The sequence below is a fragment of the Anas platyrhynchos genome, chromosome 5 (genome assembly GCF_047663525.1).
Source record: "Anas platyrhynchos isolate ZD024472 breed Pekin duck chromosome 5, IASCAAS_PekinDuck_T2T, whole genome shotgun sequence".
NCBI classification, from domain to species: Eukaryota; Metazoa; Chordata; class Aves; order Anseriformes; family Anatidae; genus Anas; species Anas platyrhynchos.
In genome coordinates, this window is record NC_092591.1 from 60,007,238 (window position 1) to 60,035,029 (window position 27,792).

General features: G+C 42.0%; 1 protein-coding gene across 13 annotated transcripts in view; it reads left to right on the forward strand.

The window, feature by feature from the left end:
* SERGEF (secretion regulating guanine nucleotide exchange factor) overlaps window positions 1-27,792 on the forward strand; it is a 142,357-nt gene that overhangs the window by 69,625 nt on the left and 44,940 nt on the right. For 7 of the 13 annotated variants that reach the window (XR_011809847.1, XM_072039269.1, XM_072039272.1 and 4 more), the window contains one exon: window positions 17,873-17,909. The exons of 3 other annotated variants lie outside the window; for them this stretch is intronic. Coding sequence is in view for 9 of the 10 variants with exons in the window: in XM_072039269.1 (XP_071895370.1) it covers window positions 17,873-17,909 (37 nt within the window). In the remaining variant the exon portion in view is untranslated. Of the gene's footprint in view, window positions 1-5,696; window positions 6,120-6,177; window positions 6,787-17,872; window positions 17,910-27,792 lie in introns of those variants that run through there. 3 more of the 13 variants (XM_072039274.1, XM_072039279.1, XM_072039275.1) reach the window with 3 other exon arrangements.

Consider the following 27,792-nt stretch of genomic DNA (forward strand, 5'->3'; position numbering starts at 1 on the left):
CAAATTGCAAAGCCTTGATCAAAACATTTGGCGGCTTTGGAAGTGGACATTATGTTAGCATTATTTTTTCTTAAATGGGAATGAAAGAACCTTTAAACCTAATCTACTGATCTGTAAATGTGTGTCAGAAAAGATGTCATGTACTTGATTTTTTCTTTAAAAAGAAAAAAAGAAAACCACCATTATTAAGCAACTTACAAGGCCTTGAAAGGATATTTTGGAATGAGTTTCTCCTGACCTGTATAGGTTTGTCCTTCAGTGATTGTAGTGATGCTGCCCAGGTGTTGGCTGCAAATGCCGAAGAAGCAGTGCTGTTGGCATTCTACAGGCATGCAGCTGAGGCACCAGCTGTGTTGGTTTGCTTGAGGCAACACTGGATCTGTTTTGGCTCTGCTGTCTGCACTCTGGCTGATTTGGGACTAGAACTGGAAGCTTTGAGTTGCAGTTCCAGGTGTTTTCTCTCAGATCATTCTTCCCTTCTGCACAAAGCTCAGTTTCTTTGATTTGGATGGAATTCATCCAGGTAGAGCATCCCTAGAAAGCTGTATTGAAATGAGGAATCATCTTTATAGCATGTGGACACCAATCTGATCCACCTCAGGAGAGTCTTGAATAGTTTGTCTTGTAGATGTTCTGAGGGCTGGAAATCTCTTGCAGAATCCACTTTGAAGGACAACAGAAAAAGCATGAATGTACATCTGTTAAAAGTAAATAGAGTTCTTTCCTGAATTCCCCCCAAAGCCCCCTCAAACTAGGTAGAGGCATCTTAAAGGAGTTGGTGCTTCTCTAGTGCCCTCTCCTAGTGCTGCTTCTGAGATTTACTTCTCTTTTGATGCTGTATATGTAAAATTTTTATGGACACAGGGACGAGTGTGATAGTTTAGTCGTTTTCCTAATTGAAGCTGGAGACCTTTACCCAAATTCTTCCTGCAACAGAAACAACTTCAAGTGATAGCATTTCCCTTAGGAAGATACCCAAAGATACCCAATCGTGATTTTGTATGATGGAGGATTAGGATTCAGCTTGGTCCTGTTTAAATTGGTCCAGTTAAAGTTCCAGTAGCTCCTTCTGACTCATACTTGCTTGTTCTTCCAGGGTGAAGTTAATACCTGCTTTGCAATATCCTTTATTAGCAGAGGGACAAGAAATCCGAAGGTTTTCTTTAACTCTCAGAGCTAATATGACTTTTTTCCCCCAAACAATCAAGATTTAGATGTACAATTGGGTCTCTGCAACTTTCAGCAGCTTACAGTTTTGGAACTGCATGCCTTCTAGCGAAGCATGAAGTGCTCTTCTCTAATGAAGCTGTCTGCTGTGGCTTGACAACCATTTGGTTGGAGTTATATACCTGCAACTGATGCTGAAATTCCCTATTGTTTCTCGTAACACTGTCTTCTTGAAAAACATTTTGTCTTTATATATGGCAACACACAAATTTAGACACAGTCCTATTTATTTTGGTTAGTTTGATTTTTGGCCAATTTCTTTGCTTTTTGCATCCTGTTAGCAATTGTCCAGCAGTTCTGGCATGCCATTTGCTTGGGCAGTGGGTTACTTTTTACACTTCCTCAGTTGAATGAGGTTGTGTGCCAAAAACCTGGAAAGGCCAAAGTTTAAAACTTGTTCCTTGTTGAAGCAGAAAGAAAAGATGGTGAAGTGTCTTCTTGAGGATGGTGCTTGTTTTGTGTTTTGTTCCAGCCCTTAGTTGGAATTTTTATTCTGTTTGGGAGTGGCAATCACCCACAACATAAACATTTGTGCGAGAATTTTTTTTTTACATCTTAAGAAAAAACGCCCGTTTCTTTATCTGGAAACTAGGGAAACCAAATAAAGCTAGACAAATCAACTCACTGTTGAAGTTCAAGTGTGCAAATTATTTGTGATCTCTATGACTAGCATTTTTTGAGTCACATGCTGCACCACATACTTCCACTGCCTTTTAGCTATGTGCCTCAGAGAATAAATGTGTGTGTAAAAATAAGCAGCTTAGATCTTTTCTGGTTTTGTTTTTAATATTCTGTTTGGGATATTGTTTGAGATAGTGATGAATATTAGAAACTTAAGTTTCTTCTCGCAGAGCAAGCGTGGCAGACTCATGCTGTAGCTCTTTATTTAAAGCCAGTGATTCTGAAGAAAACACACGGAAGATTACAGAACATTTGCTCACCAGAGATCACAGCTTTATTGCCGTGTGAGGTGCCCGCATGCCAGCTGGCAGGCTCTTCTGTCAGGTGGTGTGCGGGTGCCTGATGGGCCCGCGGGTGCCTCTGTTCTTCCCTGTGCCGTGGTCGTCACACCCGAGGCAGGTACGAGGTGCTGCCTGATCCACATCGAACGGAAGGGAGGTGGGAAGCGAGAAGCTTTCCTTAAAAAATGTCACCAGGATGCGGTTGCTCGGGCAACGGTGCCTATTGTGCGTGCTCAGCCAGCCTGCCTGGGGATGCTGCAGTGTGCAAAAGCATTGCCCGGGCGAGTGCCTCCCTTCCCCCTTCCGTAGGCTCACTCTGCAGAGGGAAAGGAGCCTTCTTCAGAGACAGTGAGGCTGCGGTGATGAGCTGTGGAAGGTGTGTGGTACACAGCAGAGAAGGGAGTGCACAGGATGCTAGGCAGGTGGGCTCGACAGGAGCCTCCATCCATATCTCTAGGCAGTGAGATGACTGTTCCTGGGATGTAACCACAAAATGTCAGCATTCTCTTAAACCAGGAATAAAAAATCCCTGTCTGCTCAATGCTGCTGTTTCTGCAATGTGAGAGAGTGCTGGAAGGATCCATCAGCTAGAGTCGTGTTGTGCAGTTTTACCTACGTAAGCTTTCTTTTGTTGTTTTTCCTTTTCATCACCTACAATCCGTGAAGTGTGTGCCCATATTCTGTGCTGGCTGCATCTTAGTGGCAGGTGACCGAGGAGAGCCAGCACTGAGCTTTTTAAAGAGCAGCAATACAAATTATTTCCCACTTCACTTTTTCACATCAATGAATTTTCTGTAACCCATCTGAAATATATTAGGCTGCTGAAAGGAGTTTCAAACCGAGCACTCCCCATCACTCTCTGCAGCTCCTTCGTGTGGGAACACGCAGGCAGAGGAGGTCGGGGAGCCCCTTTCAGCACAAATCACCAAGGCATCCTTCCTCGTGAGTGAACCTGAAAGAGCCGCCTGTCTTAGTGTGGTGTGAGCTTTCACCACCCCCCTGGCTCCCAGGAGCTATAAGAATTCTTTATGAATCCAGAAGCCCCCAGTTTTTGCTGCTGGCTACTAGGTTAATGTGGCTGAATGCTATATTAAGGCTTGGTGTACTTTTATCTGGAGGTTAGCTGAGGGAGAGAATGAAGGTGATGTGAGGGGATGCAAGGGACATCCCGAACAATGAAACTGTGCCTGGACAGCGTCTGAATGGGAGCCAGAGAAATAATTTTAATGCATTGCCTAGCTACTCATTTTTTTCCCCTCCTAAAACCTCTTTTGTTATTCAAGTATATTTTTAGTTATTTTTATCTGGTCAACATTTCATTCATGCTTGTGTTGAATGCATTGTTCCTTCAGTTTTCAAGAGACTGAGGCCTGTAGAGAGGGAAACAATTTCCTTAATTGCTGAGGCTGAGGTGAATGTTATTACCCTTCGTGCTGACCTGAAAGAACCTTTTTCTTCAGGCAGTCTCATGAACAATTTAGTCTTTGATGTTTCTTAGCTCCCATTGAGTCAAAAAGGAGCCTGTGTAGAAAAGCATGTAGAAAATCATCCGCTTAAAAATGGTTTTAAGCAGCGTAATTTGCGCACTTGTTAGATCAGTCATATACTGAATTTATTCTTCTTGAAGGTGCACCATAGTTCTGTGCTTATTACTGCATGTGTTTGTTTTAAAATGAGCAGTGCCTTCTGCATTCAGGAAGCTCCAGAACAGAAATGTAGCTTTTAAATAAGGGCTTATATATGTTCCTAATAATGGCAAATTTAAGGGTAGGCTAAATATTTTCCTCTGTATGGGTAAATTAGCAGTTGTAGTCTAGTTTCTCTTGAGTACAAGATTTGTTGCTCTTTAATGAGGAATTGGAAAAAAAAAAAAAAAAAAAAAAGGGGGAAAAACATAGAAACAATATATATGTAGAATTTTAAAAAGTCTGTGTTTTTTTTTGTTTGTTTGTTTTTTGTGTCTTTTTGTTGTTGTTGTTGTTTTTGTTTGTTTGTTTGTTTGTTTTTCAAGCTAGGAGATGAAAAAAGACACTTAGCACTCCCCTTTGCTTTCAGCCCTAGTCCCTTTCAGCTTTAGGAGACTTCCTCCCCCTTGCAGACCACAGACTAACATCAAGCAGGAAAATATGCAGAATATTTTACTGCCTTAGTTTCATTTATGGTTATCTCAGATGCACACACACACACACACAGTGTTTTTATCACAGAATCACAATCATTAAGGTTGGAAAAAACCTCCAAGATCATCTGGTCCAAGTACCCCCCAACCACCAATATTAGCCATTAAACTATGTCCCTAAGAACCACATCCAGCCTTTTCTTAAACTCCCCCAGGGGCAGTGACTCCCTGGGCAACCCGTTCCAATGCTTAACTACTGTTTCTGAGAAGAAACGTCTCCTCATTTCTAACCTGAACCTCCCCTGGTACAACTCGAGGTCATTCCTTCTTGTCCTATTGCTAGTTACCTTTGAGGAGAGACCAACCCACGCCATCCTTCCAGGTCGTCGCAGAGAGCGATAAGGTCTCCCCTGAGCCTCCTCTTCAACAGACTAAACAACCCCAGTTCCATCAACTGCTTCCCACAGGACTTGTGCTCCAGGCCTTTTACCAGCTTCACAGCCCTTCTCTGGACACAATCCATGGCCTCGATGTCCTTCTTGTAGTGAGGGGCCCAAAACTGAACACAGCACTTGAGATGTGGCCTCACCAGAGTAGAGTGCAGGGGAACAATCACCTTCCTTGTCCTGCTGGCTACACTATTCCTGATACAATTCAGGATGCCTGTAGCGTTACATGGGGTTGTTGTGACCAGAGTACAGGACCTGGCACTTAGCCATGTTGAACCTCATCCCATTGGCCTCTGCCCATTGATCCAACATGGCCAGGTCCTTCTACAGCGCCTTCCTGCTCTCTGGCGGATTGACACTTCCCCTCAACTTGGTGTTGTCTGCAAACTTACTGAGGTTGCACTCAATTCTCTCATCGAAATCATCAATAAAGATTGTTTAAGGAATTAATTTTTATTTAATTTTTATTTAAAAAGATGGGCCCTAATAGTGACCCCTGGGAAACACCACTCCCGACCAGCCACCAGCTGGATTTCACTTCATTCACCACCAATCTCTGGACCTGGCCATCCAGACACTTTTTAAATCTAGTAATTATTAGGCTGTGTTTCCCCAATAGCTTAGCTTAGTAAAGATGTCCTATATGTCAGAATCCCTATATGTGCACACTGGGAGTGGGGTGGGTAAGTAAGTAGGCCGTGGTAGAGTTGAAAGGAGAAAATGAATGGAAAAAATAGAAGTAATTTAGAAAAAGAAAAAAGTATTTTCCTTTAACACATAGACATTCACATCTTATCAAGTGATTTCTGACCACTATATTTTACCATGCCTTCCTGGATGTATTAAAGAACATGTTCTTGTCTTACAGATTTAAAAAGTATTGATTCTTTTTTTTTTTTTTGAGTACATAACACCGCTTGTAAAACATCATTTAAGAAGTTGTCCTGTCTGTCTCTGATTCTTGTGTGCTGTCGGAGAGCGACCCTGTGAGAATTGAAGTAAAATCGTGATTCAACACAAGTCAGCTGGGAGCCTGGCTGGAAGCGCGTGTGGGAACGTGGAGATCAAACCTCTGAGCTGAGGAGCGGGAAGATGGATGAGCTTATGCAGGAATTCACCAGCAGCATCTCTGCCCTCCCTGCCTTGCTCGTGTTAGCCATCTCACTTGCAGTCTGAGCTATTTATCAAAGAATAAAGTACTGTCCTTTAGGCCATGATACAACAGCATATTTCAGTATGAAACCGTCTGGAAGAAGTTGCCTGATTGTAAATGCAGTTACGGTTCATTTAGGGCGAATCAAGTGGACTCACAGAAGCAAAAGGGGCGTTTTACATGTATATCTAAAAGTGCATTACCTGTTCCTTAGTCATTAACAAGGTGGAAATAAGAGGTCTTGTATTCTTACGGGGTATCCAACAGGGGAGAAGGCTTCTTCACTCAATGGAACACAATGTGAGGCACTGGCAGCAGCCTGTCATGAGCCACCACATCCCACGATGACCAGCACCACCTAAAAGGAATAGATAGAGAGCTGAGTTACTGTGGAGGAGGTTTCTGTCCAAGTGCCAGCTACAGGAGAACTGAGCACTGTCGATGCTAAAACATCTTGAATATGTCTATAGGCAAAGCATCAAACCCTGGCGAGGCAAGTTGCACATTACTAACAATTGCTGTATCGCATCTGCAGAAAAGGCGGAAGTATCATACAGTGATGAGATGCCTTTCCCTCTACCACCATTACTGAGCCTCTAGAGGTAAAATTTCAAAGTCATCGATGCCGAAACATTTCCATCTCAGAGTTTTATTTAAGAGAGTTGGCCAAAGTGCTCTCTAAGTTGTTGATGTTGGTCTTTTTTTTTTTCCCAGAACATTAGGAAAGTTTCAGAAGACTGGTTGAAAGACAATGCCCTGCCAATATTTGAAAAGGTTGAATATGATGACTCAAATAATTATAGGCTTGTCAGTCTGATATTTGCCTTGGCCAGAACTATGGCATGGCTGACACAGGATTTGATCAATAAAGGTTTAAAGGATGATAATATAGTTGCTTGCAGTGAGTGTGCAGCTGTGAGAATATATTTTGTCAAACTAATGGAATACCTGTTTTTTTTTATGAGATGAATGTTTGATAAATGTATCAGTGTCAAATGCTGATGCAACATATTGAGATTCCTGTCTGGTGTTCGCGTAGACATTCTGATGGTGTGGCGTTCTGATCAGGAAATCATGGAGATAGAAAACAGCAATGGCATCGTTTAAAAACAAAAAAAAGAAAAAAAGGAAAGCCATGGCAAACCGACTGTGGGAGGTCCCAGAAGTATCACTGTGAATTGAAGTCCTAGGCAAATGTGCGTGTCATTAGCATAAAAAGAAAAATCTGGATTTTCTGTCTACTTCAGGAGGTCACCTTTGCTTCATGTGAGGTTCTACATCTAAGGGAAAGAATGCAGGTCATAGTAATAGGAGGAAGGATTTTCCTCTCGAGGGCAGGGGTAGCTTTGAAAGATGTGAGGGCTTGGGTGGATGTCAATTCAAGATCATGGCGTTATGCTGTGGCCCGGAAAAGTTAATTCTGTTCTTGATTGTCCAAATAGAAAAGCAAGCTCTTGTCAGGAAGGTGTGCTGGGTATCAGCTTCTGCTGCTGTTATATTGTGTCCTGTATCAGACTGATTTGAATGATTCAAGAACAGCATGAAAAAATAGCTTGGAACATGAAAACAAACAATCAAATTTGAAAACGTTAGAAAAAGCATTAGGCTGAAAAATGAAAGGAATATAATCTAGCAGTGAGTAATCAGATTCATGGGAAGTTGTTCTGGGGTGCTTAAGGGTTGTTGATTATTTTCCTTTTAATGGCAGAGGATATCTTACCATGAAAGAGAGTGTTTTGCTGTAAAACGAACAAAAATAGCTATAGATGTAATCCCCAGTAGTGATGTGTTCCCTTGTTTATTCCATTCCAAAATGTTCTTGTCTCGGGAACAGCACTGGTTCAGTCTGTCGTAGTTCTGTGGTGCCTTCTTAGGAGTACCTCTTCAGTCCTAGTAGTATGAAAACAGAGTGGCTATGGCACAATTAAAGTGCTAGATACAGTTGAAATGTGGTGAGCTGAGGTTTTCATCCTGAAACGAAGAATCGTCATTTTGCTACTATTAATTTAGGATTTTGTATAAAGCATCATTTTCACTTTTTAGTTTCCTCTGTTTCAGGGAGTAAATAATGTGGTTTTCAGCAACACTGGGGATCTTTGGTACAAGTTCCTGTTGCTTTTGTTAGGCCGAGACACATGCTCCTTCTTTTTACTAGTACTCATTTTTTTTTTTTTTTTTTTTTTTTTTTTTTTTTTTTTTACTGACACCATCACAATGAAACCATAAAATGTAGTTGTTCTGTTTGAAAAGACAACCTTCCTCTCTAAAGGTTTGCTGTTATACGTTGAACAGGTATCTCCGGTCGGTGGTCTGCAGCGATGCTAGATAATTTCCCTGAGAGGTTCCAACTAATTTAGAAACCTCTCTGTGTATGTGAACAGTTTAAATGATTCTTTTTGGTATCCAGAAAAGATTTATTATACTGTACCTGCCTAGAGTAAATTTTATCTGTCACAGTTTTGCCCGTTTATTGACTTTTATTGGCTGCTTCTGGAGTTTTGATTCACTCACAGCTATCTTCAGTTTCAAGATCTCTGAATGAATTAATGTTGCAGAACCTTCACTGTCCATCGTGCTTCCTTCGTAGGCTGTTTTCAGCCATGTGTGTGTGATGTCCTTAACAAGGGCAGTACGTGGCACTCCGTTAGGTTGAAAGTAGAACCCATCCTCAGAAACCAAACGAGAATTACTACATTATAAGTTTAAAGTATTTGCCGACCATGTGCTAGTGCATGTGAGCAACGAGAGCTTTTAAAAATCTGTTGTATTAAGGCTATTTTTCTTTTTCATTCCGGAAGGTATAGCTCTATCTGCGGCAGTATTTGGAAGTAAGACAGAAATAATTATTGGGCATAAATCTTTTGCAGTCAAATGCAATCCATCTATAACTGCAATAGCAAGACCAGAATGAGATTGTGGTGAGCTGCAGTTCACAAATGAAGATACTTATTTACTATGGCTCCCAGCATCATTGTGTAGTAGTGTTATAATAGAATTAACCACATAGTTCAAATAGAATGTAAAAATGTGGATGTTTTGTGGTATTAGTCTGTGCTTAAATTTGTAAGGTCTTGTTGCCTTGTGAGTTTTGCTAGTGTCTCATGCAGAAGAAAAATATTTCCTGGTTGTCTTTGCTGAAATGCCATTCTTTGAAATTCAGTTTGGCTGTCATCACCACAGTTCTTTGGAAGTTTGGGTTTGTGTTTCTCAGACTATTCGTTGGGGGGTGTTGTCCCTGGCAGTACTTCACGTTGTGGTGGAAGCCGCCTGACTCGTGGGAGTGAGCTCCCTGGAGCAAGTGCGTTCTCAGGTCCTCATGCTTCCAGTGCTTCAGTTAGTCCATACTCTTAACTGGTTAAAGCCTTTGTACTTACAGCTCTGCAGTTGCATTTCATCAGGTGGCTTCTTAATCAAGAAAGCATTTACTCCTGAGAAGTGAAGACCCTTCTTTAGCCTGTGGAGGTATCAAAAGATCGACTGTGAGCGCTTAGTGCTTCTTTGGCTTCAACTCCAGGTGCTTGCTGTTGGATGATATCCATTCTCAGCCACGGGCCACGGATTACTGAGTGAAGACTGTTATCACATGAGATTTTGGGTAGGAACATGTCTTGTTTTCCTGTAGACACAGGTTTTTCTGTCTACTCTTGCACAGCTGTTTTCTCATGCTAACATGCCACGTGGCTTTCAGACAGAGCATGCTCTGGCTGTAGTCTTAGCAAAAATGTTCAAGGAGAAGCTTTGAGGGCTCACTGATAAATTAGCTTCTTAATAAAAATGCTATTTCATCAGCTTTGTAGAGTCACTTCAGACATGTTTTCTTCCCCACATTTCTCTCTTTGTGACTTGCATGAAGGCTCAGTCTCTCTTTGGATCACTATAAGCAGTATCCTTATTTATCTGGAAGAGCTTTTCTATTAATCTTCGAGTTGCAGTCTTAGCAAGTTTATATTTATTTCCAGTAAGTTTGCTTCAGGGAGCTGTACTGTTACTAAGTGCTGCAAAACCAGAGAATCCGACAGCCAAGAGCAGATGAATTACATGACACCCTAAAGGCATAAACACCATTTACGTGGAGGGGTAAAGGAGTGGACAGTCAGCAAAATTCATGGCTTGATGTGTTTATACAAGGCTAAGCCTTACGGAAGCTGCATGCCTGTAGCTCTGCTGGAAAATAAATGAACCAAGAAATTTTTCTCCGGGTTGAGTTTAGTTGGTATGAAAAAAAAAAATCATTTTATTTTTTATTTATTTTTTCCCCCGTGTTAATTTTGTTATATTTAAGGATGAGTTCTTGATGTGCTAGTAATTTTTTTGACTACAAATTAAGTTGAGGATAACACTTGTAGTTGCGTATGTGCACGTGGGGGTGGTAGGCAGTGAGGATTGTGCAGGAAATGAGGCAAAGCTTTGCACTGAACAGCTGATGGTTATCTTAAATAATGTGTTTCCCAAAAGCACGGGGTCCAATGATACACACTTCAAATGATTTTACACAGTGGTGGTTCCGTACTTCCAGTCACCTGCTCGTTTCTTTCAAAGAACCTTAGCTATCTTGGAGATAAAATAGTTTTTTAATCTTCTCAGTGAGTGTATTTGTGCACATCCAGTTTGTGCAAGCAGCAATGCTCACTGAGGTCAGCAGCACTAGCGGTGAGACGAGAGGTCAGTTCGGTTGTGCTTGAGATCTTCCTTGATCATTTAGCAATTCCTCTCACATCCTAATGCTGGGTGCTGAAGAACCAAGATGTCGACAGTGCCATAATAAACTTGGATTTATTGTTGGAAGAAGCAAAAAAGCTTCTGCCCTTTAAAATGAGTTCCTTTGTGTTAATAATGTTCTCTTGTTAATGCTGTCTGGTGTTGAGGATGCAATTTTAAATGAAGGGTGTTGGAGCTGAAAAGCATATAAAAGAAGCAGATGCTGTAGGGAGGTTCCAGAAAGCCACATACCAGAAAAAGGAAGGTGATAGAAAAAGTCAGACTTTGTATTGGTGGGGCTACTGCTCTCAGAGCTGCAGGGCTGGGCAAGTGACAGCCTCTGCCTTGAGGACGAACGGTGCCAGCCAGAGCCACCATCAGCACTGGGCCCTCTAGGGACTGTGTCTGCCTGTTCTGAGTACCCAAAGTCAGTTGTTTGAGGGGATGAACTTCAGAAAAAGTGCTGTTTTTCCTTTCAGTGGCACAAAAATGCAGGGCTTTGCACCACTGTGTAACCTTGCAAGCTGTGTGCGCCAAGGTCTCTGCGCTGTTATGCAGAATGGCAGTGAGCCTGCTTGCGCTGATGCTGTGGGTAGGCGAGAGCAGAGCTCCCATGGCAGGTGCTTTTGATGGCTCTATGATTCTTAACCAGCTTCGTGGAAATATGCCAGAAAATACTCCGAATGTATTACAAGTGAGGGACTGGGAGATGTGGAGCTGAGATCCTTTCGGAAAACTTCAAACTGCAGTTATACAGAAACAGCTATTTCCAGGGTCCTTTGTGGAAGTGGAATTTGATGCTTTGTTGCCAAATAATGCTTGCTGTTGTGACTTGTATCTGAAGCATATAGAAAGTTGGATAAGGATTTGTACTTTGACAGAGTGTTTGCCTGCAATCATTGTTTAATAGAACCATCCATTTCATTAAGGTCACAGTACAAGAAATTAGCACACTTGGATAGGCAACTATGACATTTACATGTTACAAAGAACATTTTTGCTGGTTGCATGTTATAGCATTGGAAGAAAAGACAGGTGCTGAGTTGGTTTGGGCATGCTGCGAGCTACAGTTCTTGACCTGAAAACACCAGAATGATCTGGTGGTAAGGATACGGTTAGTATGGTCAGGTCAATGCATGAAGTGGTTTGGAAATGTCTTGTTTCTGTGTTCTGGGCTTCTTTGGGTTCTTCTGTGAAGTGGTGTTTATATAAGGAGTAAACTAGTTGCAGTCTCCAAGCTTTGGACAGATTGTAAGGAATTATTCTTTGTGCCTTATTTAAATGAGGAGAGGGGCACTGAGAATATAAGGAGCTGGGAAGCAATTGTGTGGATGACACAATGTAAATCAAAATCCATTTGATAAAAAATGGTGAAGTTTCCTTGGGTGAGACTGCATCTGCTGAAGACTGTGTTCCCCTAGTTCCTGCTTGGATGTGGATAGAGATGTCTGTAATGTCAGTGAGGAATTGGGCTTTGGGGGTGTTGTGTTTTGCAGAGCTCTGGGAATATGTATACATAAACAGCCAGGGCTGATGTGCGTGGCAGTTTCTTTATCAATCTGAAAGGTTTTGAATTTTCCCAAAATAATGAAGAACTGAGTGGAATCTTGTCATGGGAAACACAGTCGTTGAGTGACCGTGACTGTTTTCATTTTAAAAAGGATGGGGTGATAGGCAAAAATTAGTTTGTGGCTCAGGTCTTGATTGCAGTAAAAGGGAAACTTTGAAGGACTTGTGGAAGCTTAGTGAGGCTGAGAGGCGGGGAGGTGAAGGAGCTTGGTTTTCCTGGAATGAAAGATGCAAATGCTTTGTGAGCCCTGGGGAGGGAAGGGAACTGCCTGAAGAAGGATATCAGAACTAATTAGAAAATCTAAAGGTGTTGGTGAAGAGCCAACTGACCTTGTTGACTTGTAAAGATTTTTATCACACTTTTCTTGGCTACATTTTTGTCATTCTGCTCAAACCTAATCCCACTGGGTGTTTTTACTGAGATCCTAGCAAGTTTTCTATTACCCTAGTGTCATCTGATGTGGAGGTTTTCTTGTTAGTGGATATGGACCTTACTTGACATCTCAATCCATCGCTCCTCAGCTTGATACAAGCAATACATATTGAAGTTACTCAGTATGAGCATGCTTGCCTCACAAGTAGACTGTGGGGACACATGGGGGATGGCATGAAGTGAAGGTTCAGTGGAAATGCTGAGTGTTTTAACAACTAAAGTTTTCCTTTCCACCTTTTATTTTCATCCTCTGTATATGCTCTCTGTAATTATAGTAGTGTGGGGGGCTTCCTACCTAAAACTAAGAAACAGTTTTGTGTTTTGTTTTGTTGTTTTTTTCCTTTGCTTTGGAATTATAAGTTTCCATCTCCTGCAAGCACTTGAGACTTGAGTTGCACCAACCAAATAGAAGAAGTGCAGCTGCGCTGTGTTACCCACAAGAACCTGTTCCTGGAAGTTGCAGTGCTTAGCAAGGCGGTGTTTCTCGTGTATGGTATGCTCATAAAGAGGCTGAGTGCAGGGACACGTACATGTGTGGCATTTAAAGCATGGGGGATGTAAAGGCAAGAAGCAACAGAAATGCTGCACTTGGCATTTTGTGTCTTGAGCACAAGTAAGGCAGGCTGGTGATTCAGTTTCAGCTGGGGGGGACATAGACCACAGCTCCAGAAGCTGTGTATATATATATATGTGTATATATATGTGTTTATATGTGTATATATAAACAAACAAACACACAAGAAAAAAAAGCAAAAACTACACAACAAAAAATTCACCCTAAGATAAGATGGATGGCAAATGAACGTGTCTGAACCAGACATGTTCAGCTGTGCTGCTCTAGGTGAGGATGTGCTGGTTTGCCACTGACGTGCTGTATCCAACTGCACTCGGTCTTGTGCTCGCCAAGGAGTGTGGCTAGGTTAGCAAGCTGCTTCCTTATCCATCAGGAGTCAAATGATCCAGAAGAGGAACACGGAGTTCCTGGTGAAGGATCATTGGGAGCAGGACAGCTTTGCTAATTAGCCTCATTTGATTTTATTTTTTTTCCCATCAGTAGAATTCTGCATGCAAATGTTGCCGGGCAGTGTGTCAAAGAGTACAAATCATTGTTCCCATCTATTCATCAAGGGCATGGAAGAGCAGCGCCGGAGAGAAGGATCCCTCTGTGTTATGTAAGCCTTGAGCTGCAGGCTCTCAGTCACCTCGGCTCCGTCCCCTAGGACTTTTCATCCCAGGAGGAATAAAATTTGCTGCCTTCGGGGTCCTGATGATTGCTTTACAGTGGGATTCATTGAAAGATGTGGGATGCTGGGGCTGAAGGCCTGTATAGACTCCTGGATAAAAGTACTTCTGTGCATATCCTTTTAATGGGTTCTTTCCCTTGCCCTTGTCTCAAGCCAGCTCTGCTTTTGCACAGCTAAAGGTTGGGAATGGCTAGGATGTGGCTCCTTAAACACTGTTTCTTCTTTTTGTCTTAGAAACCAGTTTTGCTTGTTGTGCTCTTCTCTGAGAAGTGATGGAGGCCTTCATGCCCTTGTATGTTTGGGGAAATAATTGCCTTGTAGGTAATTAACCTGGCACTGAACCAAAAGTAAGGGGCGTTGAGATGGTTTTAGCCGAGTGCCTTGATGTTAATTAAGGCTTGTGGATTTTCGTTCTTCAGTGTCCCTTGGGAGTCCGGCTCCCCTCGTCCTTGCAGCCTCCATCCTGTTCCTTCCCCTCAGCTGCAGCTCCAGGCTGGCTCTGCCTGCAGCTCACACCCAAGGGGCTGCGCAGTGGGTGCTCAGCCTGAGCCCTGGGAGTGCAGAGAGACAGCCACGATAGCTTCGCGGTCAAGGTATCAGCCTGAAACTTGAATTTAATATGCTTCGTCTGGCTTGTTTTGTTGTAGTGCTCAGAAGTTCCTCAGGGACGGCTAACAAAGGGTATTCTGTTTCTTAATTACCTTCTGAAATCAGTGGGAGATTGTATGTCCAAATGGCTGCAGGAGTTTTATCCTGTCTGCTTCTTACCCGAGGAGAGAGCAATGCTGCCTTGCCTCGTAGGCCTGGGAGGGAGCAATGGGAGCCAGGTTGGCTGTGTTGGAGAAAGGTCTCTGTGTCCTGGGTGTGAGCAGGAGGTGCTGTGTGGTGACCCCGACGGCTCCCCTGAGCTGCAGGAAGGTGGTGGTGTCGTGCCCCGTGCTTGTGGTCGCTGTGCTAAGGTCTTTGCTCGCCGTCCATGCAGCTTAAGGATCACTATTTATGAAACTCTGGGCCCTTGGTTGCTCCTCACCACGTTTGTTAATCTGGGTGGATGGATTGGACAGAACTGCAGCCATCGCTGAGCAGAAAGCGGCTCGCTAACACGCACGATTTAAAGGAAGAAACAAACAATTTTGGTACGGTTGAAAGGGCACGGATAACGAGGTAAATGAGTTCTGAGTAAAACGGTCCCTAAGCATTCTTTGCCTGCCTCACAGGCATTTATAAAGCGCTTTGAGATCGTTTATGGGGAGATCTCTCTCTCCTCACACTGCTTTTCTCAAATTTTCCTCCAAACAGAGGAGAAATTTTAGTATGAATTGTTGCTGCGTAGGGGGTCGCATTCCTTCAGCTTGTGGAATGCTTTGCTTGCTAGCAGTCCCTCTGATTTAGCTGTAAGATCAGTGGTTTTTTCAATTAAAACAGAACATGGAAATATTGCCCAGTTAGAAAGCGCTGTGGTGTGTTTGTAAGTATCCTTGAATGTATTTATCTGTCCGCTGGGAGCACGCAGATGTCTATTGGAATTTAATTTCTCTGCAGCGCGCTGGGGGTGGGGACAGAAGAGAAGTAGCCAGAAAATTATGGCTGCTGCAGTAAATACCAGGCTTCTCCCAGTGACCTGTTCTGACTGCAGAGCTTATTACATCTAATACCAGCATAAAACATCTGTGTGCCAACGCTGGTCCCCAGCTGCTCTGCACTTGTACCAGCAAACCGTGCTCCTGGCTGACTGGTGTGGGTGGTCGTGAAGGAAAAGGGGGCGTCACATTTTCAAGCCTGTTATGTTTAAAGCCTCTCCATGGCATCCCCTGCTCTGGGCCACCGAAGCTGAATCCAGGGCAGTGCCTCCAGCAGCTCGCCATTTCGCTTGGGCTATGCTCTTTGGCTGGCTCCACACAGCCCCGCGAGCTGGCTGCTGGGTGGCATCGTGCGAGGCTGCTGGGGGTCACCAGCTCTTTTTTTCTTCAGCATTTCTGAAGGGCATCCTGGCGGTAGATTTGAACCAGCCCGAGCAGCTCTTTTGCACCGATGCTTTTGAATCGGTGCCTGCATTCGGCGTATTTCCGAGGAGAGCAGCCGAGGTAGGGTTACTCCCATCTCGGGTGGAGTTAACTCTTTTCTTCACTGGCAGCAGCTTCAGTACCTCCGGCTCTCAGCTCTCGGCAAAGGTGCAGAACTTGCTGGTTGCTAGAAAGCCCTCACTTGCGTTTCCACGTGAGGATCTTGTTGCCATGGCATCGGCCTTCCCACTGCAGAGGCATCGGTGGGGAGCGTTCGCCAGAGACCAGGCCCTGCAACCAGCCCTGCTGCTGCACGCTGGGGCTGTGGAAGCCAGCGCTGATTTCTGTGCTCTAACAGTCAGGGCTCAAAGCTTTCCTGCCCATAGTGCTGTGGGACAGAAGGCTTGATGCTGCCCTGCTAGTGCTCTTGCAGAAACGTTGCTTTCCTGCTGCTTTGCCTTGGTTTGTCTGTGACCGGCACTGCATTTCCTTGCTCCCTCTTCCCAATTATTTGATTTCCTGGCTAAGCACCTCCAAACCTAAAGAGAGACTTTATCTTCCTTGCCATTGCCATGTGAAAACGGCACTGGCCAAATGTTTCCATGTCCCAGGTGTGGGGCAGGTACATGGTGCGTAGTGGTGACCGCAGTGCTTCTGGGCAGCACGATCGCTCAGGTCTGTGCATCGCTCTTTGCTCACTCTTTTCCAGCCAACATCCAAGCATGAGGAGCTGAGCATAAGGACCGGTTGGTTCACCTCTGGTTTTCTGTCACGCACACATTCAGATGATCACAGTAGTTTCTTTGACAGTACAGTTATGCATGTGCCAAATGCATGTGCAAAACCATATCTAATTTAGATGGCAAGTACTTCTAGTTTGTATTCTATAACTTGGTATTTATTTCTATTTTATATTTTAGAACTGCAAATCTACTTTCAAGAAATAGGACGTGGTAATTAATTTTTTCCAGCTCAGTACTGTTTGTCATTGGCAGCTCAATGCAAGACAAAGAACTGGATACAGGCTTTTCAGAGGATTGCCTTTTGTTGGTTTTTTTTTGAAGCTCGAGGGTATGCAGCAGAGTAACCTTGTCTAAGGTGATGTCCCTGTTATGTCAGACATTCGTGTCAGCAGTGGCATTGCAAAAGCACTCAGTGGGAGAGACAAGCCCTTGCAGCAGGGCAGTGGCTGCTCTAGGTGTTTGTGTTACCATCATTTGTGATGCATTTGAGAGAGAGCTCAGTGAGTGATACTGCGGGATGTATGCTAAAGCAGCTTAAACATCTGACACGTTCACAGCAGCTGCAAAGAAGAAAGAGAAATGCATTGAATGCTGAGTTTGCTTTGAAAAGACATTCATAACAGATTTCCATCACTAATGAGATTGGGATAAAATGTTCGCATTGGCTTCTTTGTAGCATTTACCAATTAAACAACTTGCTACTAGTAGGAGAGTTCAATTCTATTTCTGCATCCCAGATAGGTGGCTGTGGGGATGGGATCGCTTCAGGTTTACGCCAGTGAGCCTGTAGACTTTGTGCAGTTCTACAGGAATCTTGTGGAAACACATTGCAGCTGACAGAAATGGAGGTGCTCATTGCCTTTTTCATTCCCAGTTGGCTCTGCGTGCCTCTCATTGCCAAGGCTTCATCTGTGTTTCCTCTGTGCCTGTGAATAGTCTGGTTAATTCCAGTGGATGTTGTCAAGGGTGTGATGTTTTTGCAGTATTGTGGCCAGCTTTGCTCTCAAGGTTTGACATGTCAGTAGTGACTGGGTCTTGAAAGTGAAATGCCTGTTTATTAGCAAAGCAAACATACTGCCCTGTCCCTAAGCCCTTTAGCCCTCAAGGGAGCCTTTTAATAGAATTTCCTTTAAGAGTACTTCAGCCTTGATTTTTACATCCTACAAATTGTGGCTGTTTGTTTCAGGTTAATTTTTAATTTCCTGTCCTAATTGCGGCTGTCTTGGTACTGGTAAGGAAATTTTTTCTGATCCATTCATAATTCTTTTTCAGATTGCATGTGGCTCAGAGCATAATCTGGCAGTAGTTGGTAAGTAGCTTAATTTTGTATCAACTCCGGTCTCTTTTTCTCATTTGTAAGTAGCACAAGATGAAAGAAGAACGTGCACATCAAAACATATCAAGTGATTAAGGGCATTGTGTGGGGAAAGGGAGAAAGTAACGTATAGGTGTGGAGAAATGAGGAGAAATCTGTGACCTAACTGGTGATGATGAAAATATTGCCCCTGTTGACCAGCCACATTGTAAGGAAAGAGATAAAGGTTGATGGGTATCACAGCAAAATGTATTTGCAAACTGCTGCAGCCTGTTTTTAGAACAGAGCCATTGCAACAATTCAAGCTGCACATTTGGGAAAACGCCTGAGCTTGAAGCTGGTCAAAGTATCTGTGTTTAACAGGGAAATTTTTCCACAAACAGTGGAAACATCTTCAAAGCAACATTGTTGTGATTAAGTTTGGAAAATCTTCAAAATGGTAGTTAGCTTCTTCAGTACATCTTAGTATAACGCTGCTGCTGTAATAAAGATGGAAGCTTTAGGAAGCTGATGTTGCTGGAAGAACTGAATTTTATTTACTAATTGAAGTAAGAATCAGATTCTTGCTTCCATGTGATGAGTTGATAACTGAAGCTTGTATCTATATCTACATGTTAAGAAAGTTTTTAACTGTAGAGTTTTCAGGGGTTTTGTAAAGGTCAGCATAATTATCCCAGCTAACACGGTGCCAGAGACAAAGGAATGCTATCCTAATCAGAGCTGGGAGTGAAACCAGCATCCTCTCAACTTCCGTCCAGCAGTCTGTCCACGTAGACATTGCTGATTACCATGACTGATGCACTGAGATGTTAAATGAAGAATGTTCTTGTTTTTTGTGAGTGCAGTGTGACAGGTCTGCAGAAGCCAGCTATTTGGTAGGCAACTTACATTTCATGTCCTAATGTTAAGATATTTATTTTAGGATGGTGTCTTATCAGCTCCATTAAGTGGCCACAGAGATGGTTTTCTGTATACATGGTATACGATTTTCTAATTGTTTCTAAAATTAAACCCTATAATGAACTCATTAAAGTTCAACTTAATTCATATAATTGGCTTTAAGAAGAGATTTTTCCTTTTCTTTCTCCCTACTTGTTCAGTGTCACATGCGTCTGTTAATTGTCAGGCTGGTGCTTCTGAATGTCAACTGAAGAGCAATCTGAAGAATTACATTGTGTTTCTTGCTGAACTGATGAAGCAAAAGTGTACTGCTAGCAGATTCCTCCAATCTGCATGAAAGCCAAGCACGGAGCATGAACAACCTTCTCTCTCCTAATGTCCTTTTAAGCTTTCTGCCTTTTAGGCAGAAATCTCTAGGAAAAAAAAAAAAGGGTAGGGGAGAGAAATGCTAGAAGTTAGAGTAAACTAGAAACTCCGAACACGCAAAGAGCATCATATGCCTGTTAAAGCTGTGCCACTCTCATTGAAATCAGTGGGAAAATTGGCAGTCATAGAAGTTAGTCATTGTTAAGTACAACAGAGTTGTGATGTTACTAATAGATATATTTTTTGAACTAAAGAACTATGATACAGTTTATTCCTGAATTGAATTTTTGTATGTGCTTTTAAAAGGTTAACTTCTTAGAACAGTTTATGGTAGTATTTCTCCAGTGCTTGTCACTTTTAGTTCAAAGCTGTCAGCTGTTGTACTCCATAAAGATATCACAGAGCTTTCAGTAAATATGCCTAGCTGATTGTACAATTTCCCAGTAACTTATCATTCAAGCAGCATTTATTTAGGACAACTATATAATCAGTTTCTTAATTGGTAAATGCTTGAGTGACTTTTAGACTGAAATAAGTTGAGTTCAATGTAAAAGGTGAGCTGAAAAGCAAGCCTTTAAGATTAGGATATTCAAGTTGCTGTTTCTGGTTGCATATACAAATGTCTATGCTTCAGCTTTTAAATAGAAACATTTTTAAGACAGAGCAGCTAGGTTTACGATTCGTTTCACAAATGCTGAAGCTGTGTTCCAATCATCTTGCTGATGATATGAACTGATTTGTAGGACTAGCTGGCAGTTGATTTTTTTGTTACTTTATATAGTCTGCATCCACTTGGTTGTTTGATTTTCTTTTCTTGCCTTTTTTCTGCTGAAGGTGCAAAATTTGACTGTTGTCATTGTGATGGCACCAAATCCTTTTTCATGGGTAAACTAGAAGAAATTCAGTTCTCATTTGATCATGAGGTTAATGTTTTAGAAAGGGAAAAGGTGAGCAAAGTCTCCAAATATGTCTGCGATATTGCTCAACTTAATGAATTAAAAGTAGGACTTAAGACATTTACGTTGCTTCATGTACTCAGTTCTCACTATCCCTGAAAACACTTACATTGTTGTTTTAGTTTGGGATCCTCTTGTGATACTGATTGTAACATTTGTAAGTTTTGCAATTTTTTTTTCGTTTTCATGTGACCCTGTACTTGGAAAGGAAGATCCCCACCTAATATAACAAAATCTTAGACTTCTCACCTCTGTCAAGGATTAATCATCATGAGAACCACCATATTTTTGGTAGAAAAAAAAAAAAAAGAAGAGCTATTTAATTAATGTTGGATAACATCTCATGTCAGGAAACCATCATCTGACACTGAAACCTGTGCTTGTACTTAGCACAGCAAAAGCTGGCTTTTCAACCTGAGTGTGACAGCCGCGCTGTGCAGCACTGCACTTCAAGGTATTAAGACAGAAGCTTTTAATTGATTGAAATACTCAATGAAACAAAATCACAGCAACAAAGTTAAGGTTTTTCAGGTTTGGAAGTGTTTTCAGCAATGACAAAGTAAGGAGCTTTGATTCTTACCCTGAAATGTATGTGGTTAAAAATTGTATTTGTGGAGAAGACTCTTACCATCCTACCTGCCCCCCACTATGTTTAGATTAGTTTTTTTTTAATTGAAGAGAACAACTGCTCTTAAAGAACACTTAACATGATGCATGTGGCTCATGCAATGCCACAAGTTAACTAATCAAGCAGTGGTAGCTATACAAACATAGAGCTGTTAGAAAATATACGCAACCACAGGGCACAGGACAGGATTTCTCCAAGAGCCCCCTCAAATACAGATGTCTTATTTTAATAAAAATTAAGCAAAGCATGAACTTTATTCAATCCTCCTTGAAGTACAGTAAAAAATGAACTAATTACAAGGATATTGCTCCCCCAAACCTTGTGAATTATAATACTGCTTCTTGGTCTTTGTTTCAGTTATTTTCTCACCTGTATAACGTTAAAGTCTTTTAAAAGAAAGGTACTGGAGGATGTGTAGGGAGTAATGCTTGTTTTAAAAATAAAACTTACAAGTTTATTAGCTTTAGTTGAAGCCCACTTTTTTTTTATAAAAAAAAAAAAAAGCTGTCAAAAGGTAATTTGGAATTGGGTCCCCTTGCTGGTATGTTTGTAAACAGCTATTTCTTACAGGGTCTGTGCGTGCCTCCAGTAGTGCAGTGCCTGATACCAAGTGTAATCAGTGATTTTTCTGCTAACATAGTGGGTAACTTGGGCGTTTTACCTATCTTTGTGGAAGTAGAAGAAAAAAACATGGACCTTTCTGGTAAGCTTTTTCTAGTGAGGTTTGGGAAGGAAAAGTGTTTGGAAATGTGGACACCTGAAATGGTGCACATGCCTTTTCCCTGCTTTTTCACAGCGTGGTAAATTCTGTTTTCTGCTCAGAGTTATGTTGTGTTCTTGCTTGGAGAACTCCAAACGCTTCTCAACTTTCTGCTGCGTAACAGCCCCCTTCAGGGGAGGATCAGATTCATCTCCAAGACAAACTGCTGTATTTTAGAGGATGTGTGTGATCTGTGTCTGTCTTATCTGTGGCTCATGTGCAAGCGCTGCTGTACATACAGTGACATGGGCATTTGTGTCCCTCCGAAACTGCAAGTTACCCCATTGTGGAGTAAACAGTAATATGGAATTTAATAGAAGAACAGTCTTTGCAAGGAAATCAGGAAAAATGTTGAAAAGGCAGGTAGTGCTTCAAATTCCCTGATATCTTTGTAGGGACACTACAAAAAGTTACTGCATCATCTGTTAAAATTTGCTTCTTACGCTGTTATGCTGGAAGAACACAGCAGTTATGGGGAGCAAAACAAATGTGATGGAAATGATGAACCCTAATGCAGGGAGTTGGCGATGCACATCCTAAAGTGGTCGTGGTGTTGATGGCATCCCGGACGCTTTGGTTCCATACTTTGTGATAGAGAAGCCAAAAGCTTCCGCTGGAGCCCCTTTGCCCGTATGAACCAGGTCATGTTCTTCCAGTTACGTTCCGTGATTCCAACTAAATTATTGTGAAGAGCATCAGTGGAGGAAGTGCCGTGACAGCCTGTGAAAGGCAGATTTCTATGGCAGAGTGAGCACCAATTGGGAGAGGAGACGGTGCGGGCTGATGGACAGATCTCTCTGCTATGCTGACAGTATTATTTAGATGTTCACAGCAGCCCTCCGAAGCAGCAGATGTAGTCATGTGTCTGACATTGGGTCCCAGGGGGACTCAGCAGGCTGTCAGAAAGAGAAAATCATAAATTCTCTCTTGCTTTTCATATTACTGCAGCGTTCGGCGGAATCTCCGGTGTATGCAGTGGAGGGCACTGGTGTTCAGCAAGGAGCCTGAGTCTGCTCCTCTATTACTTTATTTATTATGCATGAAAAATCCCAGTGCAGCCAGGGTCTCTATTGTGAAGGTTTCCTGGCAGAGCAGCATGGAGTCATGTTGCAGCATGCTGTCTCTTTGCATTGCAGCACTAATCGCATTCTCCGCTTATTAAAGGGCACCTGGCAGGACTCTGAGTTAACCATCGCTGCTGTCGTTTTCATGGGGGTTATATGTCGGCCTTCAAAATTTGGTCCCTGGCAGAGAGAGCAAATTTGGTATTTCATTTAGCCGTTAATGTGGCTTTGACTGTTAAAGGAGCTCTTCAAAATATGAACTGCTTTGCTTCTTTCCCTTGTACAAAGCAGCCTTGCTCATGTGATTACCTGAGCACCTGCCTGTGCAAGTGCTTTCTGCCTACCTAGACTCTGATCAGCCACCGTGGTTTTGCTGTCACGTTTAGATTCAACAAGCCCTAACAGTGCTGTTCAAATGTCTTCTCACTCGGTCTTACTTTTCCATAGCATATTTCATGGCCCAGGCAAATTAATTATTTTCTGGTAGGATAGAAACTGAAAATGAATTTGAAATATCTGATTTCTTGTTACTTTCAGCAAGTTACACTCATAGAATTTGATCCTTTGAGCTGTCTGATCTTCTTTTCCAAGGGTTAATGGAGAGCCAAGCTGCCAGCTATTTCATGAATTTGTGGACATAGGTGTTGAGGAGAGAGATGTGGAGGTACTAACTTGAGCGCTTGGAAAAGGCCTCTGATGGGGCTTAAAGTCTTGTATCAACTGAATTGTCTAAAGTCAGGGGATACAGCTGCTGACCATAGGTAAGGGAGGATGTTTTGCTCCAAAAAGCTAATTAGATCCATAAGATAAAAATGTGTACATCCTGACCCTCTGGAAAGAAACACGAGAGTTTAGGAGGAGATCTGCCTGGGCTGCATCTTCCACTGACTGAAGCCCAGGTTTTAGAGCTGCTCTCTGTTCCAGGCTTTGTCGCTGGATTGCTGCTTGATCTGGGACAATTTGACTCTGCAGAATGCTTTGTTCACCTTCCTCTTCTCTCTGTCTGGCTTGTCAATTTCCATTGTGGAATCTCTGGAATAAAACCGCCTCTTGGTGTATTTTAGCACTGCCTAGCATAATGGGACCTGATTTATTTTTTTAAATCCTGCAGTAAAACTAATAATAGTTGCAGCCGCTTTCCTTTCCCTCAGAGAGGCAGTTTTAAAATATCATTAATCTTGGTGTGCGTGTCTCTATCTTAATTTATATCATTTAGCATATAAACAGGTAGTAATGCGGTGCTTGTCATATTGTTTACAGAATGGTTTCCTGCTTAAGATCAGAAAAGAAAAAGCCATTGTATTTTTCTCTGTAAAAGCTCACGGTGGTTGTAAAATTTTTAATTGACCTTCACATATCACACGGTGCTAGCTCACAGCGTGTCAAGAACTGAGCTCTTGTGCCCTGTCATAGTGTTTTCTGTGAGAGACCATGTCACATCCACAGGGATAATTCTGCAGCATCAAGAGCCCTGCAAAAGATGGGCAAGAGGTAAGAATGCAGTGTTAACCTCTGGTGACAGCTAAAACCAGCAAGTTGGAAATGTGAGTAGCAGATAGAGGAGATGACTGTCATGAGAAGCTTGGAAGCAACCAGCATGCTAGGCTAGGCAAGAATTTCACTGAAGCAGAATGAGAGGAGAGGAGATCTTTCTTACAGGTATGGGTGAACAGAAAAGGTCCCATGTGGTTTTAGAGAAGGATGGAGTATCAGAAGGCTCTTGAGAGTAGGAGCCACAGTACGGATGCATGTGATCCTTCCTCAGTCAGAGGGTTCAGTGGATGGATACTAAGTATTAAGAAAACAAATTAGAATTTATTATATTTGTTTACTCACAGGCTTTAAGTGGAGCAATCACTTTAAAGTGGAAGAAAAATATATCCAATACATCTAAGGCATATTTATCTTGATATTCGAGGATGCAAACAGGAGTAACAAAAACAGTCACCCTTGCTCACCAAAGGAAGATTTTAGAGTTTGTTAGTTATAAAATGAAATAAAAAGAAGGACAAATGTCTAGCTTCAGGGAGTTACATAGAGCATGTAGGAGAGATGCTCACTGAAGTAAAAGCACAAGGCCAACAAAGTGGCTGAAGGCACTTGAAAGTGCCACAAATGAAGGCTTCAGTTAAGGCAACAACTTCAACACTTAAACTTTTAAGGGTATTACTGAGTAGGGATTTTGTACCTGAAGTCAGGGGTTGTCAGAAGAGAGAGGTTTATGTTTAAAAACATGGAGTGAGGAGCATCCTCGCTGTGCTGTGGGATTTATGCCTATCCAGAAGCAAGTGTCCTGAGTTTGTGTGTACTCACTGGCCAGCTCCTTTACGGAGCACTAAGCATATATTCTGCCAGTGCACAAGGAAATGTTTGTGACCTAGGTCTGTCTGAGAGATGATGCTGGAAGGATGTGTATGAGATACTGTAAGGCTGGTGATATGCAACAGGGATGCTTCTGGAACAATACACGTTTCCCTTGGGTTGCCAAGATGGCTGTAATTCCACGGGATTAAATGTTTGTGTGAAAGCAGGCTTCTTGAAGCTCTTGTAGACATGGGGAACTGTTCCTCTAGCTTTCCACAACAAGGGCAGATCCTTTCTCTTTCCCTGCATTGTGGGGTTAGGACTTTGAACTTGAAGGTACTGGCAACTGTAGTGGAGAAAATCCAGTCATTAGCTGGCAAGCCATGATTATTTACTAGTAATGCACTTCTTTTTTTTTACAAAGAAACCACTATTCAAGCTTGCAAGCCTGGAGCAAGCTTTCAGGGTAAAAATATAGCATTTTTATTAAAACTGATTGGCTTTAGAGAGGTGAGTATCTCAAAAATGATTAGGATAAAAGTCAAAGTGGAGATGAAAAGTTGGCCTATTGTAAAAATTACCCTTTACTTGACTTTTCTTTTTGAACTTGTTTCACTCAAATGCTCCTTTTTGGAAGGGAGGTAACCAAATAATTAAAATTAAAAATGCTTTTGAAACTCGTTTCACTACAGCACTTTTTCTAGCACTTTTTGAGGAATCTCTGAGGAGCAGCAAGGCTGAAACAGGACTTTTATTATTTCTGAGAAATGTGTTTATTATTTTATTTTTAGATTGTTGGGTTTATTTGAACAGTAAGAAAGTGAGAAGGATGGAAAGCAGTACTGAATGGGGCTTTAAGAGACATTTAACACGACACATTTAACATCTCATGTGTAGCAGAGAGAAAGGTTGATACATTCACGCTAATCAAGTAAACCAAAAGGAAATCAGGCCAAGTGTGTTGTTTATGGCACAATTTCAAGCAGAACGGTAGTTAGCAGGAAGCTGAGCAAAGTGAGAGACTACTGCTACTTTGGAAGCTCTTGGCACCCATCAATCTTTGAGGAGCAAAATGTCTGTAGTATGTATGTATTTGATGTGATCTAAGCTTGCTAAAGATGGTAGCAGATGACCTGTCAGCGTTCTCAAAAAACAAAACAATAAAAAAAAAGCACCAAAACAAAACAAAACAAAAAAACTCCAAATCCCCAAACCATAGTGGTTTGAAGAATAGTATGCTGAGTCCTCTTTGACAGATTTCCAGTATAGATAGTGACAATTTTCTTAGCCTAGTAAGTGTTCTGGCCTAAATATTCCTCCCCTCTACAAATCTAATGGAATAATTAACTTGAAAAGATAATATGTGATATATTGATTCTGGCTTAAGCGTTGCTTATATCTATTGTAGCACTGATTTGCTAAATTAAATGTTTTCTAGGACGGCCTGCGCATGATGCCAAGAACTCACGTTAATATGCTTCACTCTCTTCTCTTTCCTCTTTGTGCAGATTTAGCATCTTACTATATCCTGAATGTGTGGCCTTGTATTGGAACAAATTACCAGATTGTTATGAAGTGATTATGATGGGAAAGAGTAGCCTAAAGCAATAGGTGTAAGAGGTGAAACTGCCACATTAACTGATAAAGGACACAAAATCAGACGTGCAGCCCTGCTTTTACAGATGGGTAGCATGCTTGCTGTTTGTTTTTTGCTCAGGCTGCTTTGTGCATGTAAGGTTGCACCCAGGGCACCTGGCAACATTATCTGCTCTTTTGTACACTGATTTTTTTTTTTTAAATATCTTCAGCTGGCTTGCATGATGATGTACCATAATGAAATTTCTAATACACCAGCTGCAAGAGTGACCTCTGATTTTCTCTGTGGCCCTTCCTTTGGGCTTCCCAGACCTGGGCTCCTCTGGGGAACTTTGCAAAATATAGCAGATCCTCAGAGTTTTGATATTACGTGACCTGCAGTGCTAGTGACTTAAAAATCCATAAGCTGTTCTCAAATCTCCTCTTATTCACCTTGTACAAAAGAATCAGGCTGTTCTCTATCCGGTGTAGCACTGCCAATGAGATGGTCTGTAATGCAAGACACAAAGCTTTTCTGATGAGTGAAGGACATACGTGGCTAGATTTGTTTTTCTCAGTAAGAAAGAATTTCTGTCACACAAATTTTGGACCTGATGAGCTTGTTCTTTTTTTCCTTGTGAATAATGCTCCGAACACTAACTTAATAAAACATGGGGAAATTCTTCTATTAAGACACATCATTAATCATCTCTTCTTTCCCTTCTTTAAGCATTTTGCTGTTAATTTGTAAAATGTTTAACCTGTTGTGACCTCGGTGACAAATCTGAGTTGCCAAGAGATTGAACAAGTAAGCAGATGCTTTGCTGTAGATGTAGAAGATATTAAACTGGAGGTTGTTTTCTCTATGCCTTTGATTTTCAGTGACACCAGCTGCTATCTTGCTGAGTTGAGACATCTCAGAGAATGGGCAGGATGACAAGCAACACAAATCCATATAATATTTTAATTCAGAGTAGGGAGCTCACTTGGCTTGAAAGGTACATTTGCTTTGGCTTAAGCTTCTTATTTTTTTTTTCCCTGAGCTGTTTCCTCCTGCCTGCTTTCTCTTGTACTGTGTTTTTTTTTTTCAGTTCTGAACATTTCAAGGTGTTCTTTTTTAAATTGAAGGAGACGAAAGGTGTATCTCTTAAAGCCTTCCAACACATTGTACTTCCAAATGAACACATGGGACACTTACTGTGTGATGTGTCGTTGGTAAAAGATGTATGTATGCTCAAGGGGAAAGGACTGGTGTGTAATGCAGCCTGCTGAACTTGTTGTATTAACAGAACCTCGGTTGCTGTTACCTTTGCCAACACATGTA